General features: G+C 39.6%; 2 protein-coding genes and 2 long non-coding RNA genes across 17 annotated transcripts in view; 2 read left to right on the top strand and 2 right to left on the bottom strand.

Moving 5' to 3' along the window:
• The window catches only part of LOC114360300 (regulator of G-protein signaling 9), a 42624-nt gene extending 35284 nt beyond the window's left edge, over positions 1-7340 (top strand). For 10 of the 14 annotated variants that reach the window (XM_028314957.1, XM_028314965.1, XM_028314968.1 and 7 more), the window contains 5 exons: positions 336-403; positions 637-781; positions 2544-2693; positions 3364-4013; positions 6601-7340. In XM_028314957.1, coding sequence (XP_028170758.1) covers positions 336-403; positions 637-781; positions 2544-2693; positions 3364-4013; positions 6601-6661 — 1074 coding nt within the window. In that variant the 3' untranslated portion in view covers positions 6662-7340. Of the gene's footprint in view, positions 1-335; positions 404-636; positions 782-2543; positions 2694-3363; positions 4647-6600 lie in introns of all 14 variants that reach the window. The other 4 variants (XR_003656502.1, XR_003656503.1, XM_028314960.1 and 1 more) reach the window with 4 other exon arrangements.
• Positions 7341-8551: 1211 nt separating this feature from the next.
• Positions 8552-8948, top strand: LOC114360301 (uncharacterized). The gene is made up of 2 exons (XR_003656504.1): positions 8552-8645; positions 8843-8948. It is a non-coding gene; the product is annotated as an uncharacterized LOC114360301 (long non-coding RNA).
• A 2863-nt stretch (positions 8949-11811) lies between these two features.
• Positions 11812-13317, bottom strand: LOC114360332 (venom serine protease inhibitor-like). The gene is given in 5 exon segments (XM_028315017.1): positions 11812-11875; positions 12008-12097; positions 12100-12189; positions 12725-12913; positions 13266-13317. Coding segments are annotated over 5 exon segments (423 nt in total). The 3' UTR covers positions 11812-11873.
• A 697-nt stretch (positions 13318-14014) lies between these two features.
• On the bottom strand, positions 14015-14903 carry LOC114360293 (uncharacterized). The gene is made up of 3 exons (XR_003656501.1): positions 14713-14903; positions 14583-14606; positions 14015-14134 (listed from the first exon to the last, which is right to left on the bottom strand). It is a non-coding gene; the product is annotated as an uncharacterized LOC114360293 (long non-coding RNA).
• Positions 14904-17043: the final 2140 nt, after the last annotated feature.

The following is a 17043-nucleotide window of genomic DNA, read 5'->3' as shown; positions in this document are numbered from 1 at the left end:
AATTTAGCAAGATTACAAATTCTTCCTTTTGAATTTTCTCTTATCAGGAGCAGGAGGCCTAGAAAAATATTCTTGACAATCGCTTCACGAGTGAAGTAACTGCATAATAAAACGCCGAAACGAAACTATTTCAACTAACTCTGTAAATTCAGCTCACTCAACAACAAACTGTATTCTTCAAAATATGATGGCAACAAAGCAACAATTTAGTCATCACAAAATAAAGAGATGTCGAAAATTGACTGACTCTACAAATCTAAGCTAGCTATAGAAATATTATGTTACGATTTTAACCATGAAATAAATTTGATCACAATGACAATATTGTTTTGCAGCCACCACGCGCGCCCGAACCGCCACCTCATAGCCATTCGCAGTCCAATCTCGCTGACATACCCTTCAGGTAAGTAACCCAAATAAATCAACCTACCAGATAACCAGACTAAGCATTTCTAACTACCTAAAATAAGTTTATATCGGCCCGAGCTTTTTTGCAAGAATTACCTATATCTACTAACACAACCGTTGTTGTGACGCATGACGCAACAGAAGCATATTTAAGAATGGTCTTTACTAAGTTTTAAGCAAGGCATTCTAACCCTTCCCACATCATAATACGGACGTCATTCCTTTCAGGGATCCTCTCGACGACGACACGGCGGACGTTCTGCCGTGGGAGAGTTCTTCCCGGGAGGGTATGTGCAGCGTGGCTGGGCGACGAAGGCAGGACTCTACTGCTGACTCGGGCAGCTCATCGTCTGACGTCAGCGCTGCTGTCGCGGTAAGTGACCTCTATCGCTGTATCCATAAGGCTCTAATTACAACAGTTCGTCCCGGTAGGGTATGTGCAGCGTGGCTGGGCGCCGAAGACAGGACTCCACTGCCGACTCGGGCAGCTCATCGTCTGACGTCAGCGCTCCTGTCGCGGTAAGTGACCTCTATCGCTGTATCCATAAGGATCTAATTACAACAGCTCGTCCCGGGAAGGTGTGTGCAGCGTGGCTGGCCGACGAAGGCAGGACTACGGCTGACTCGGGCAGCTCATCGTCTGACGTCAGCGCTGCTGTCGCGGTAAGTGACCTCTATCAGTGTATTCTTAAGGTTCTAATTACAATAGTTCGTCCCGGGAGGGTATGTGCAGCGTGCCTGGGCGGCGAAGGCAGGACTCCACTGCCGACTCGGGCAGCTCATCGTCTGACGTCAGCGCTGCTGTCGCGGTAAGTGACCTCTATCACTGTATTCATAAGGATCGAATTACAACAATTCGTCCCGGGAGGGTACGTGTAGCGTGGCTGGCCGGCGAAGGCAGGACTCCACTGCCGACTCGGGCAGCTCATCGTCTGACGTCATCGCTGCTGTCGCGGTTAGTGACCTCTATCACTGTATTCATAAGGATCTAAATTACAACTGTTCGTCCCGGGAGGGTATGTGCAGCGTGGCTGGGCGGCGAAGGCAGGACTCTACGGCTGACTCGGGCACCTCATCGTCTGACGTCAGCGCTGCTGTCGCGGTAAGTGACCTCTATCACTGTATCCATAAGGATCTAATTACAACAGTTCGTCCCGGGAGAGTATGTGCAGCGTGGTTGCGCGGCAAAGGCAGGACTCCACCGCTGATTCGGGCAGCTCATCATCTGACGTCAGCGCCGCTGTCGCGGTAAGTGACCTCTATCACTGTATCCATAAGGTTCTAATGAGGGCTATCGTTTTAGCGCTCACCAGTTGGCGCCACTGTAGAGTAAGGTCCTGTCACTTGCTAGTAGCGAAGACAGTGGCGCCAGCTGGTGAGCGCGAAAGCGGTAGGAGGACTATCGCATTTGCACTCATCAAGATGGCGCCACTGTAGAGTAAGGTCCTGTCAATCGCCAGGGGTGCCAACTGTTAAGTATAAAAACGATAGCCCTCATACAACAGTTCGTCCCGGGAGGGTATGTGCAGCGTGGCTGGGCGGCGAAGGCAGGACTCCACTGCCGACTCGGGCCAGCTCATCGTCTGACGTCAGCGCTGCTGTCGCGGTTAGTGACCTCTATCACTGTATTCATAAGGATCTAAATTACAACTGTTCGTCCCGGGAGGGTATGTGCAGCGTGGCTGGGCGGTGAAGACAGGACTCTACTGCGGACTCAGGCAGCTCTGCTGTCGCGGTAAGCGACCATTATCACTGTCTTGAGAGGGTTTTTTATCACAGCAGTATATTCTGGAAGGATGTAATGTGTACTAGCTGTGCTGTGTGGTTCCGACAAAGTAAAACCCACCACTTATTCCATACATATCGTATGAGGAAACTAGGAAGAAACATGCGAACTTCAGGCAGATCTCCGCAATCCGTCTTAACAGTGTGGGGAGTGTACGCCAAATTGTTCATTTTTGCCTCTGGTAAATTGTTCAAGGCTGCAGTAGGAGACTTAACGTATTGATGATGTGTACATACTATGGCCAGTCGTTAAAGAAAGGAGTCTGCTGCTGACTCAGGCAACTCATCTGAACCCTGCTGTCTTCTGAATGTTAACGCAAATACTTTAACATAAATGTTCCCTCTTTTAGGTGGCAGAGAGGACTCGGCGTTTACCGCAGCAGAGCACGTTAGACGGAGGTCTCCGAGGCGCGCCGCCGCCGCTCCGGCGGCTGTCGGCCGTCGAGCCGCGCCATCTCGCGCCGCTGGGGTCGCCGCCGCACGAACCGAAGCCAATAGAGGTAGGTGTTAGAAAGACCGTTGTTTAGGTGTGTGTGACATACAAAAATCGAACCTACTTTAGGTGAGTGTTAGTACTTGCTTCGCGTGGATAAAACACGCGGACGTTGTCGTTGCCTGGGTTGCACAAAGTGGAGGTACCTTACAATCATCTTACCCCTTGCTTAAAGAGCTTGAACAGAAGACGCCAATTATTCACTCTTACCTTAAAGTCTTGAAGTTTTATGGAGTCATCTTAACACTAATGTCGCATAGAATCCTATTCTTTGGCCGTATGATTTAAGGTTATTAGCACACCAACGTACCGCCTTTCGCCGCGAGGCGTGGCGTTTACGTTACGGTGCGGATATGTGTGCGTTACAGTATGGAGTTTCATAGAAAGAATACTGACCTCCTCGAGTTGATACGGTTACGATCCGTTTCCAGGTTGATAAGTGCTTCGTCCTTTATAAAAATCTTATAACGGCCTTATCTACTCCAATTATATGGAACGGAATTATACGGAACTCCTCATGAATAGAGGTCTAATGCCCGTTTTCACCATTAATCCCTAATTTTTAAATGACCCTTATGAATACAATATTCATATAATGTGTTACCATAGGGGTCACTTAAAAATTAGGATTTGATGGTGAAAACGGGCATAAATCTCAATATGGTTTCGTTTGGCAGCGACCACGGCCGGCGCCGCCGCCCGCGTGCGCGGCGGTGGCGGTGGCGCACCCCACGCCGACCATCAGCGTGAGCTCGGCGCCCGACGACGAGTCCGCGGGCTCGGGCGCCGCGTCGCCCGACGAGCCGCGCTCGCAGCCCGCCTCCGACGACCCGCCCTCGGTGTTCGCCTCCGCCGACGCCACGCCCACCGACCCCTCGCGCTCCCTCCACGACCGAACTGAACCGCGAGTGGAAGTGACCGTGGACAGTGCGAGTGAACTCTTGATAGGAACAACGAGTCCGGCCTCAAGTAAAGATAGTCAAATCGCCGATCTTCCATGCCCCGCCGCGGAGTCGAGCGAGGCCTCGGAGCCGCCGGAGCCGCCGCCGGCCGCCGCGCCGCCGGTCGCCGGGCCGCCGGCCGCCGCGCCGGTCGCGCCTCTCGCCGTCTGCGAGGACATCGGCGTCGACGACGACAACGTAGACAAAGTGCCTTCGGCGCCCATGCAGCGGGTCTCGGCTCCCGAGGCGGCATCCGAGTCGGACGCGAGAAATATTGCTCACAAAGACGAACTGTCGTCGGTCTCTGAATCAAATATTGTTAAGCGTGATAATAAAAGCGTCATCGGCGAGCGTAAGCGGAACGACATATGTCCGTGGGAGGACGAGTAAGTAATCGTGAGTTTAGTTTGTGCATTGTTCAGTTACACGTAGATTTATTTTTATAGCTATTAAAATATTTAGTTCACATTATGCTGTTTTAAACATTTGTAGCCATGCACCACGTCTGTGTATTTTATCCCGTGTGAATGTTTATGCACGACTCCTGCTCCTAGTAGGTAGAGCTCATCTCTGAATCATATTACTACAGAGACTTGTATTACCTACAAGAATTCTATCCTTGGATTCTAATAGTTATTATTAGGACACCATTGTTCATCCACTTTACCTTACCTACTGCTTTTGTAGAGACTAAATAAGTAGGTACATAGTTGCAGGCAATTTTAGCAGACTGAATGAATTTGAAATTATTTTCAGCACTCCATACTCGTATTTTTGAAAGCCCTTCAGTAATCGAATCTGAATTTCAAGTCATTATCATATCGCTTCCACTATCGCAAAATTCTCCAAATAATTGAATTAAAACATCAGCGCTGTTTTAGATCTCATTGATACGGTAATTGCATTCAAAAATAGTGCTGATACAAATAAGTATGGCTTTCTATAAAATTAGAACTTAATAAGTAAGCCAAGTTTAAGCGTGGCCTCAGGAGCACATTTTCTTCTACCCATTTAAGTAGGTAAGTAGTGTAGAGTGCAATTTTATCATTTTATTTTCAACTATTCATTTTATTGGAAGAATATTAATTTTGTCTGATATACGTTTGTAAATTCACTCACAGCATATCAATAACTGTTATATACCTATATAACTAATTGCTAATAGCTAATAGCTTACAGCATTACAAAATTACAAACACAACACGGAAAATCCTTAAATATAAATCTTGCAATAATCAAATAATTTTCCTTCAAAACAATGATTTATGACTATTTATGCACGTATTGTTGATACAATACTTATCGGTTCTTCAAAATCATTGTTCAAATTATTTATCAGATTAAGGCAAAAAGTTGATTTATAAAAATATAGGTACCTAAATAGATTTTTTTTATTAATTGAACTCCCTTTTTATTTTAATTTCTACACAGCTGGATATAGACTTCTTTTCCTACTTGTTTTATTATTATTTTGAGCTTTAATTTTAGCAATAAATCGCTATGATTTATTTTTACTTTTCTTCAGCCTTGTAAAAAAAGTATTTTATTGCACCGACCGATTAAGTAACTGTTAATTATGGCTAACTAGCTTTCCGCCCGCGGCTTCGCCCGCGTGGTTTGTTATTCCAAGACTGATTCTTTTTAGTGACTGACGTTTCATGTCAAGTCACACGGGAATGCTGTCGAACGGGATAAAAAGTATCCTATGTCCTTCTCCTGGCTCTAAACTACCTCCCTGACAATTTTCAGCTAAATCGGTTCAGCCGTTCTTGAGTTATAAGTGGTGTAACTAACACGACTTTCTTTTATATATATAGATATTCTACAGGAAAATGTCACAATGCACGTTTAAAGATTTAGCCATACCAACGCGATCATACGCGATCAGCCGGCGTGCAGCGATGGCGATCAATGCATTTAAGTCTGATCGCCATCTGATCGTTTGCCTGAACCTTAACACATCAAGCATGTCAACACAGACACTAAATTAAAACCTGGTCAAGTTAACTGCGCACCTCGCTGGAATGCGAGTCTCCCTCGAACTCACCCGCACATCTCCCCGCATTCACCCCGTCGTACCAGAGCGTCGATGTGACGTCACAGCCGCTAGGTGTGCAGTTTATTTGACAATTGGGTGGTAGATGCAATAAAGCCATAGATGGAGGTATAAAGTTTAAACTATTTATTGCACATTGGGCAACATTTTGTAAAGTTCTAAACAGCCCTGAAATTATTGGAATTTGGAAGTTATATACAATACATATTTGATAATTTTATCGCTGTATCTCAGATAATTCGAAGTAATTGCGATAAACCTGGAAAGGACATAAAAAGTTATAAAGCAATTGAAAAGGTACAGATGACTACACATAATAGTTAACATTGTTGCATCTTATGTTGTTGAAATAGAAGCTATTTTTTCGCAAAAAATGCATGTAAGTAGGCATAGTCTGACGTACTGTCAACTGTACAGTCCCGCCTTATAAACCTACTTGTGTGAAAATAAGTATAAAGGTGATTACTCACCTTATGCCTCGGTGTGTAATGTAAAACTGCATGATTCGATAGTAAGGGATTAATGAAATAACGCTCTACTTTTTATTAGCGTTATAATTTACACTCAAGCTACAAGTTTATGCATAAATCCTAATTGAATTTTGGGCGTTGTATCGTAACGGACCTAAGTAGGTAAGTTATACCAATGCCATACCAGCGTAGTTTTTAAGGGCAAGGACTTTTGAAAAGCTCGAAATGCGAGTGTTCAGTTTATGGATTTGTAGTATGATGCTCTCATTTATGCACTAAATAGTTACTGCAATGTTACAAAATGTAAAGACGGTGCTCTATAATATTCGCATGAACACTTTCGCTAGTGTAATGCTTGCAAGTAGGTACAACTACTCCCATTGAGTGATCACCTTTACGTTTGAACATAGCATAGTGACGTGTTTTAATACTGATTTTCTTTTTCAGGAATTCCTGTGAGAGTGATGCTCCATTTGTTAAAACTTATGCAACGCTGGGTTATTTATAATTTTTGTAGACGAATATCAATAATATTTTATGATGTCAGGGTTATAGAAAGAATAATATTTAATTTTTTATCTTAGACTCTTTGTTTTTAATTATCACAGAGTTAGGCCATTATTATGTAATTATATGAATATTTTAAAGTAAATGATCGTTAATTATTAGAAACTTGTGTGTTTTATTATACTAGGTAACCTTATTTGTTGCAAAAAATCCTTACGATAAATTAATGTTTATTGGGATTGAAATTGAAACATATACTCATTTTCCAATTATTTATTTAAAAAAAATCGTAATCTAAGTTAGCAACCAAATCAATAGGTGATTGATTCTACAAATTCTTATCTTAAAACATACATGGATAATACTGTTTACTTTAACATGAATTCTTTCAAACACATACTTATCCAGTCCATACAAATTCAGTTACAATTTCAGTTGCTGAGATCCAAAAATCGTGATTAATTTATCAAAATCACATCACATTCAATTTTCTTTATGAAATATACCAACCTAAAATTTGCATAAAACATTCAAGAAATGTAGAGCCAGTTTCTTAAAATGTTGACACAATAAATAATGATTTGGTGGGTTTGACACAATTTTAACTTATTACTAATTACGTTTTACAAAAAACGAGGATATCCGAGTAGTACGATGGTTTAGTAGCATCAGTTCCATTACCATACAACGCGGCAGACGCCATCGGCACCCATCTGTTGTCCCTCGGGACAGTTAGATGGGACGACGATCATGTTTCTGGTGGAGACAGTGACCGGGACTGTAGTCTCTGTGGTGGCCTCAGCAGGTGTTTCTTCAACAGTGTTGGTATCCCCCGCTGAGTTATCAACAGCTTTCGCAGCTGCCTCTTTGACGGCCTCTACTTCGTCGGGGTAGACGATGCGGTCGTTCTGGTTGTCGGCCATTTCTGCAAGATTAAAAGATACAAGGGTTAGCGAAAACAATATCCCACTTTCAAAAATGTTTGCAGCTACAAATTACTTAATCGTGACTGATCGCAGGTAAATCTTGAATTTTATTGTTATAGAGAAATTTTTAGTAAAGAGTACAAAATCAGGATTGACTAAACTAGTTTTTAGTTACTTTATTATTTCTACCTTTTTAGGTGGAACTCGTATTACTCAACGATTAGAAACAGAGATACAATCAAAAAATCATGTGACTTAAACTCGACTTTCAGAAACAAAGAGGCACCTAAAACCCTCAATTTACGCAGTTCAATGCCCATGCCCAAAGCTTTGAAGAAAGCAATTTCGTGGCAAAAAATCTAATCAACCATCGTTAAGGAATGCTGGTCCGCATTGCCGGACGTGCAATGTCACGACTCTTCGAAGGTCACTGTCCATGGCCACTACGCACTTACAGCCTTTTTGTTTGTTCCCAAAAAGCAGATAGCGCCCAACAAAATGTCGATAGTTTTTTGTCTCCACCGCTCTGTGCCTCTACCATGAGTTGCCATCGAAAACTTGTATTCGTATACTACAGTCGATAGAGTTTAAACGTGGATCGATGAAGTTTGCATTAAAATCATACCATGAGTTCAATTACCGTATACTTTACTCGGTAGCGATATTTCGATGGTTTTGTGATGTCATGTTGGTGAGCATGTAAACGTATCCAACTTCACACTCTATGAATGGATGAATGAAAGAACGAATGCCGCTCCTTTCTAACTATATAGAAAAGATAGAGTAGGAAATAACGAAAATGTCAAAATTAACACTGCAAAATTTAAGTGTCCTAGAACAGTGCTTAAAGCTGAATTAACATGATGATTTTAAATTTGTATTGTTTATTTCTTGTCATTGCGACTTTGACGCAGCTGTTGTCATGACAACAGATAACAAAACATGTTTTGTTGAAGGATTTTGATGAATAATTTTCCACAAAAAATTGGATTTTAACCAGGATAGGAAAATGAGAACCTGCGCCTATCCGTTTAAACCGATTGTAGAATTTATGGAAAGGTAAGTTAAGTAAAAATAAACATACTATGTAGTGGAGGAATTTCGAAATTAAACGAATAATTTTGAGCTGTTTTTTTTGGAGAAATACAACCTTTCCAGCATAACTTCCACGTGCCTAGCTAAGTAACGTGCCTAGATTTAGTAATATGAGTGCTAGATTTATATTTTCTAGATACAATAAAGTTGTTTTTCTATAGATATGGCGATCTGAGTATGCCCACTGAAGGGCCCCAAAAAAGAGCCAACAATAGTCAACGGTGGGTGGAACTAACGGACACGCGAACGTGAAATGCTGATGCCACCGGCGACACGAAAACTACTGAGAAATTGAGAAAAGTGTGTATAAATACCTACTACTATATTCATTTTGATTGCTTTTATGTTATTTCGTCATTATTATTTGTAATGTTTATTTGTTAAGGTGAGGAGTGACTTTAAACAGCAAGAAGAAAGCAAGTCGCATACACAGAGCTGCCAAGGGAACACTGGACTGGTGGCGGTCCATGTTCTTCCCTGAAGCCAAAGGATTTAGAGCAGAGTGCTTGTAAATAACTACTTGTAAATTAAATCCATAATAATGACCTAGCGTAACTGGATGGATATACATACCTACCATATTATTGTAAAACTTAAGATATTATAATTAATTAAATACCTACATTATATTGTTTTATTCTTTCATGGTCACTAAACATACATGGTAGCAATCTCGTCAGTAATAATAATTAAGGAAATACAATATATCCTACTAATATCCTACTACTTAATATTAAAAATGCGAAAGTTTGGATGTTTGGATGTTTGTTTACTCTTTCACGCAAAAACTACTGAACGGATTTTGATGAAACTTTTCAGTATTATTGTTTATAACCCAGATTAACATATTATAGGCTATAATTATGACGTTCTGTGTCAAAAAGCTAGTTGAAAATAAAATGATTAATTTTTATTGACTATTTATTTCATAAAACCTAATAGGTACATAATACACAGACTGATTAAAAACAAAAGTAAATTTCAACTTATGAAAATACATATTCATTGTTGGATTAGCTTTCTATCATGATCTCGTAAGGCTGCGTTTCCACCAGACATGTGCGAGGATGCGTAGCGAAGGATGTGTTTGTAAAGAACCAATAGAATCGCTTCATTTACCTCGCCTCGGTCAGCACATCTCTGGTGGAAAAGGCTCAGGCTGTACAACACTAAAGAGCATTTTCAAATCTCTGCTACACATCCTCGTATGATACATTTTCCTCGCACAGCTTTGGTGGAAACCCGCACACATTTTCACAGCACAGCTAGACATCTTCGCACGACACAATTCCCTCGCATATCTCTGGGAAACGCAGCATCCTCTCCCTCCCCCAAGGATCTCCACAATGTGCCCGCATCCAGGTTCTTCCCGCGACCTTCACCAGATCGTCGGTCCACCTAGTGGGAGGTCTGCCCACATGCTGATAACATGTTCCATCGTAATAAACTTCTTTCCGACATAATTTAATAAAGAAAACACCTAAAATGACCTAAAACCACAATTTTATTTTGCTTTTCACACGTCAATAAGCCAGTGAGTCACGTTACTGTGACAGCTAAGGTATTTTTCGATGACATCTTTGAAAATTGCAACTCATGGTAAGTTATTTGTATGAAACTTAATAAAAACTTTAGTCGCTATCGTATTCATTTAGATAGGTTTTTTACCTAACGATTTGAGATGAACTCATGGTAGTGTTTTTAGTTTTGCTGTGGTTCAGCTACTAACCGCTAGAGGCGCTGTACAATTTGCCATACATTTTTTTACGCCCTCGATAGCGAGATGCTCGGTAGGTAAACTCATGGTAGAGGCACTGAACTTTAGCGCTATCGCTAAGAATCTTTTAGATAGCTAATAAACTTGTAATAATCAACTTATTTGACAAGTAAAATATACTCGTAGTATGTATAATGTTAGATTAATTTGCAATATTTAGACAGGTAAGTAATGTAGTTTTACGAATTGAAAACATTCTGAAACTCTTACCATTTAAGAAAGCAAAGGACTACGTAGGTATGCCGGTAGAGTGTCTTCTGACTTTAACCACAAAAAGACACAATGACAACTACACATAAGTGCTTTGTAAGGTGCTATCCCAATCTCATTACTTTATAATTAGCTAATAACTATGAAAATTCGAACCTAATAAAATTACTCTTAGCAAAATTAATTATCCATCTCTACATTCAATATTTGACAGACCCATAACAATGCATGATAAAGACAAATTAACACTGGTCATTAGGTTAAATAGGTAGCTAAACACTATAAATGAATTTATAATTTTTAATTTTAAATGTACTCACCAATTGTTATTTAAAATTCCCAATAAGTCCTTGGATCACACGTCTGTTTCGCACTGCGTCCGCGTTGCAAGTGGTGAGTACACCGGCCGGCTCTCGTTATATAGATCGAAACAACAAATCGTGTGTTTATCTTCGGCCAGACTTCAGGAAAACCATGACGTCTATACCCAGTGACTCATACCAGTAAGGCGTATTGCAAAATATGGCCCTTTATCGATAGGAAATTAGTTATCAGATAAATTCAGTTCGGACTACACCGGATATTTGAACGCGCATTTTGCAAAAACATGAAATAACAAGAAGTAATCGTAAAATTGACAGATATACCAGGTGTTGTCGTACTTCATGTATTAGTAGTACACACGTGGTACCTTTGTGTGTGTACCCTAAAGTTCACATAAGTACCTATTAGGTACGAAGTACATACATCGTTATAAACATCTACCAATTTAAACAGTAAATCTTATATTACGTACCAGGTAGGTATGTGACCATGACCAAGAGCAATACTTGGTATTACGCCAAATTCTCGGAAGTTCGTTTAGCAATATAATACAAAATACTAAAACGTCTCTTCCTTCTAATTTATATAAATAAACATGATATAATAATTTTGTAATACAGGATGACCGGAAATTCGATACATTCCTTGTATGGGGTAACATATTTCCAATAGGTTTCGCTATACAAGTTGTCGTCTGAAATCATTGGTTTTGTGTGTGCTCAGTATTTTTTTACCAAAATAAAACATACAACTCTACCCTTTACATATTTATTTAAATAGAAGCTAAACACAGCTAATAATAGATAATATTCCGGGAATGCATCCCATCTAATAAATACCTCCGATTTCAGCAGCCCTGTACTCCCACTGACGTCTTCGAATCCTGTTAACATAAATAAATTGTATGTATAATAACCACGTTACACTTTGGGCTTTCATTATTGTTTAGAAGCTAATGCAAACGATGAGTAACTATGAGTAACTTTCACATTTATATTAGTACGGATGATCTTACAACAATCAACAGGCAGCACACATTTCTTCAAACTGTCATGGTAGACGTAGCCATATCTGCAATCGCATCTGTTGTATAGGCAGCCAGTCAGCAGGTCTTGTTGACTTCCTTGTAGTCCGAGCAAGAGTTGCCGCAGTAGTTGCCGCAGCCGGAGGTGGCGTTTCTATCACCACCACAGCTGGCTGGAGGTGAAATATTCATCATCATCATCATCATCAGGTAATTTAATCTCCATTGCAGGATCACGATCCTTTCCAAGCTACTAGAGGCAAATGGAAGCTACGTATATTTTGACTAAGGTGGTGTAGAGTTAGGGCGTGTAGAGTTAAAAGCTTAGCTTTACATGCGATTTGATAACTTTTTGCAAAGCGAGCCATACGTCTTGGCAACATTTACATGACACTGTTTTTTTTGGGATAAACACAGCTGGTCGAAGAAGATCAAACTAGCGACTCTTGAATAAGCAGTCCGGTGACTTCGCTTGATTGTTTTCTTTAATTTGATGTAAAGTAATTGTGGACCGGCGACCATAGGCCGGAAGACGTAGTGTGGACAGGCCTCCCACCAGGTGGACCGACGATCTGGTGAAGGTCGCAGGAGGTGCCTGGTGCAGGACCGGTTTTTGTGGAAAACCTTGGGGGAGGCCTTTGTCCAGCAGTGGACGTCTTTCGGCTGAAACGAACGAACGAAAGTAATTAATCGCAGACAATAACTCACGGCAATCCGCCTTGGGTATGCACGTGCCGTTCTCGGCCCGGACGGAGCCGTCGACGCAGACGCACTCCGGCCGGCACAGCGCGGTGCCGCCCGAACACGGCACCGGCTCGCCCAGCTCCTCGCACCGCTTCGGGCCGCAGTAGGCGCACTCGCTTTGCATCTCGTTCGGCGGGCATGATGATTGGGACACTTATGAATTGAACAAATTATTATGAGTGGTTCAATATAATGCATGCAGAACTTTTTCTTGATGCGATGCACTTGCGCCTGGGCGACATTGCATTTATAAGTTTCCATTAATAGCATGTCGCTGATCCACAGTAAGTTACTGATAAAACAAATTAAAATTAAGTAGGTACCTATTTGTGTGTAAGTTATTCCTAAAATAAATATTAACCAATCCTTAGCGTAGTAAATGATGTGTAGTAATTTACCATTATTTAACGTCTTCTTGGGACTGCTTGTGAAAAATCCTTTTACTTTCAGATTTAAGTTGCGAAAATTATTAAGCAGATATTTTAACATCTAATAACGACCTTACCTTGGCAAAGCCCGATCGCCATGAACATCAGAACCACGCTAATCACCAACATTCCAAAGCTAAAATGGCTCGAGAGGCATAAAAGAATTATACGCATCAATTACATAATAATATAGAACATGGCGAAAAATTGGTACAATATTTTTAATTATAAATAAAAAATTAAAATTTCATACTATAATTTTGTTTTATGCATGAATTTTATTATAAACTAAACAATCATAGTAACTACTTACATTGTCCAGTCATTACCCACAATCGTCCATTTTGCATTCTTTTTACCCAAAAATGCTGTAAAAGCATTTTTTTTACATGACGTGTTTATTCTGGACAGATTTTAAAGATTGTACAAATAAGATATTACAGGAAAAAACATCATTGGTGAAATAGTAATATTAAACTTTACCAGTAACTGTATTTCGCTATGTCTGTATAATATCTAGACCAAAATATACTGCATCTGGATTCGATTTGCAAATAAACAGGACAGTTGTTGTATCCAGAACTATTTCTTGGAGCTGAATTTGGACGTTTACTTATGGTTTGCGTTTCAGCTGCTAAGTATGACGTCATTTATTGCGATTTAAAATATCTTTATTTTTCAGTTTTGCTGAAGTTATGTAGCCGAGTACTTAAGTTGGTGAAGGGTTTTGTATTAGGTAGGTACTAATGTTATAATCCCTTTAGCTGCATTTTTGAAATGTGGGTGTGCATAATTTACTTACCTAAATAAAACACATACAAATGCACCCTTGTACAAATTTATTTAAATGGAAGCTAAATTGCACGTTTCAGGTGATTATTGGAAATCATCTAATAGATGCCTTCGATTTCAGCAGCCGCAGATAGCCCGCTGACGTCTTCGAATCCTGTTAACATATGTAAATAATTTTATATTAATCACATGATATTTGTTTTATAAACGCCACGTTGTTTTATAAAAGCTGTGCCAGGCTTGTGCCTAGTTGTGTGTTTCATAAGAAAGATTTTTTTTATTTATTTCATAGTTTCATGATTTGATAGTCTTCTATCATCTCCATTCTCCATGCTCTCGGTAGCATAATTGTGTCTGTGTGGCGTAGGTAGGATTTTTCCCATAGTTTTCTACTATTTTATAGTAGTACGTGAATGACACGACTAGAGAGTCGATCCTTAGCATAGTGAAAAAGATGTTTCCATAATATTGGATCTACTAGAAGATATCAATTTATCTATATGTCAACTTTAACAAAAAAAAAATATTTAGGAAAATTAAGTATTTAGGTGTAAAATAGACCTAACGTAATTATAATCAGTCTCTATAGGAAATTAACTCACCATTCTTTTTGGCACTCTTGGGACCTGCAAATGAAAAGTTTTAAATTACGAAAATTAACTAAACATTTTTTTTAAGTCAAATCATAGTTAAAGTTAAATATTTTTAAAATCAAATCATAGTTATATTTACCTTGGCAAAGCCCAACCGCGACGAGCATCAGCACCACACACATCACCAACATTGGACGGAATGTCATCTTCCCAAGCTAGGATGGCGTCTTCACGCTACAAGGTATAATTAATCAGTTGGAAGCTGTAAATAAAGTTCAACTAGGTATGTAATATCTTCTTCTCTGTTAGGTAATAATGCCGTTGCTTGTATTATACTGCACACCTGGCGGCCGTGACGTCACTCGACGCTCTGGAACGAACGGGGAGATGTGCGGGGTGAGTGCGAGGGAGAGTCGCATTCCAGCGAGGTGAGAAGTTGACTCGACCGGGTTGTAAAGTAGTAATTTACTTACAAATGTTATCCAGAATTGTAACAATGGTTACGGATGTTGCTGTTATTTATACTTACTACAGAGGCATAAAATAAATTATACGCTTCAGTAAGTATGAAACAAAAAAAAAGTAAATAAATTGACATAGCATGTTTTATAACATGGCGAAAAATTGGTAATAATAATTTTTAATCCGTAAATTATTTGAATTTTATCGCTTATTTCAAATTTATTTTTACAAGCACCATTATACTTTTCGACTTCAGCCTCCCTCGCCAAAGTAATCGAGATAGATTTAAGTTTGTAATGCTTCGCTATGCCTTTAGCGATCAACAAATTGTGTCTGTAACAAATGTTACATTGTCTATTGATTTCATGCACATCGGTTCGGGTGGATTGTATGTATCGGGTATTGTGGTGGTTTACCCATTATTCCTACTCTTGTATACCTACCAATATAATATACTGCCAATAATATGGGAAATGGATTGCTGAATAAAGCGTAATTGAAATAAAACAACAGTCCGAATACAATGGAACTAGTTTAATACCATTAGTTTAGACACTCTTAATTTAAAATTTAACTAGTTATCTTTAGAATATTCATAGTGCCACACGACATGACACCGTCCGTAGAGCCATTCTTGTCCTTCGGGGCAGTTGGGAGGGGTGATGACCAATTTAGCGTCCGCTGAGTGTCCTCCCACTCCAAAGTCGGCATTCTCTACGAATAAGAAACATTAAACCAAAATGTCTTTTTACAAAATTAGTGTAGGTAAAACACACCAACATTGTAAGTATTAAATTATTTTCATAGAATAAAGATGCATCGACGTCACGAAAGCAGAATAGGTAATAAACAACCAGATTCAATGAGTAAAAAAATATGATGATGGTTCGAAATGATTTCACCAAGTCTGAATTAAAAATTCTCAATCAAATTTTTGATTTCAATGGAAATCATTGAGGAAGGCCTATGTTCAGCAGTGGACGTGCTATGGCTAAAATTATGATGATGATGATGAATTTTTCGCTTTACTAACCTTGACATAAACAGATCCTGGTGATGACCATCAGAGCGAGCATCATGGCCATCAGTGGATGAGATATCATCTTGTAACACGGTAGCCTCCTGCGCTAAAAGCTAATAATTAGTACGTGCCGCTAATGGAATTTCAATGGATTTTATCAGCTGCCCTCTCATAGGTTTTGTAATGAAAATGTAAGCAAGAATACTTACTTACTTGTTAAAATTGTGAGAAAATTTTATACTTACTTAACTCGCTAAAATTTACTAGAATAATAAAAAAAAATGACATCATAGAAAAATCGAAACTAACCAATGTTGGTAGAATGATATTGTTTTCACGGTAGGTTTAGTTTACTCAATTTTCATCAAGTGATTCGATAGTGATTAGATTTTCTTTTGCTTTTTATTTGTACAAAGTAAAGTAACTGTATCACTAAACAAAAAATAATTCTATAATACAAATAAATGAAACAATATTTAAAAATGATTTATGAAAACATTTGTATTTTGATCTGATTACGTATTTAACATTGATTAAGATTTCATTAACTATGCGATTTGCCGGAACCCTTTTTGACGAAATCCCTTAGCACTAGGAGCTATCTTTTAAAAATGTCACGGCAGTGTTCATTCACCCACTCCTGTCCATCAGGGCAGTTCGGGGGGATAACAATAGCGTTCTTGAACATTCCCTCCACCGGCTTGGTCGGCTCCGTCGCACTGGTGGTCTCTTCCGGACATGCGGTGGTGGTGGAGTCTGAGGTGACGTGGTGCTGTAACAATTAAGATAAGAGTAAGAAAAGTCCTGGGATCCCCAGATATACTGAGAGTGAGTGAGTGAATATACTGACTCTAAAGCACCGTAATATTAATAAATTAAATCTTCTGAATATAATAATTAAAAAGCTCAACTAAAAATAATCTTAATCTAACTACCCTGATGAAGAGCTGAAGGACAAACTTTGAATGTACTGGAAACTCGGTTCAT

Source organism: Ostrinia furnacalis, unplaced genomic scaffold (genome assembly GCF_004193835.3).
Source record: "Ostrinia furnacalis isolate ACB-3 unplaced genomic scaffold, ASM419383v2 OfSCF4936, whole genome shotgun sequence".
NCBI lineage: Eukaryota > Metazoa > Arthropoda > Insecta > Lepidoptera > Crambidae > Ostrinia > Ostrinia furnacalis.
This window is presented reverse-complemented; position numbering and strand designations above follow the sequence as displayed.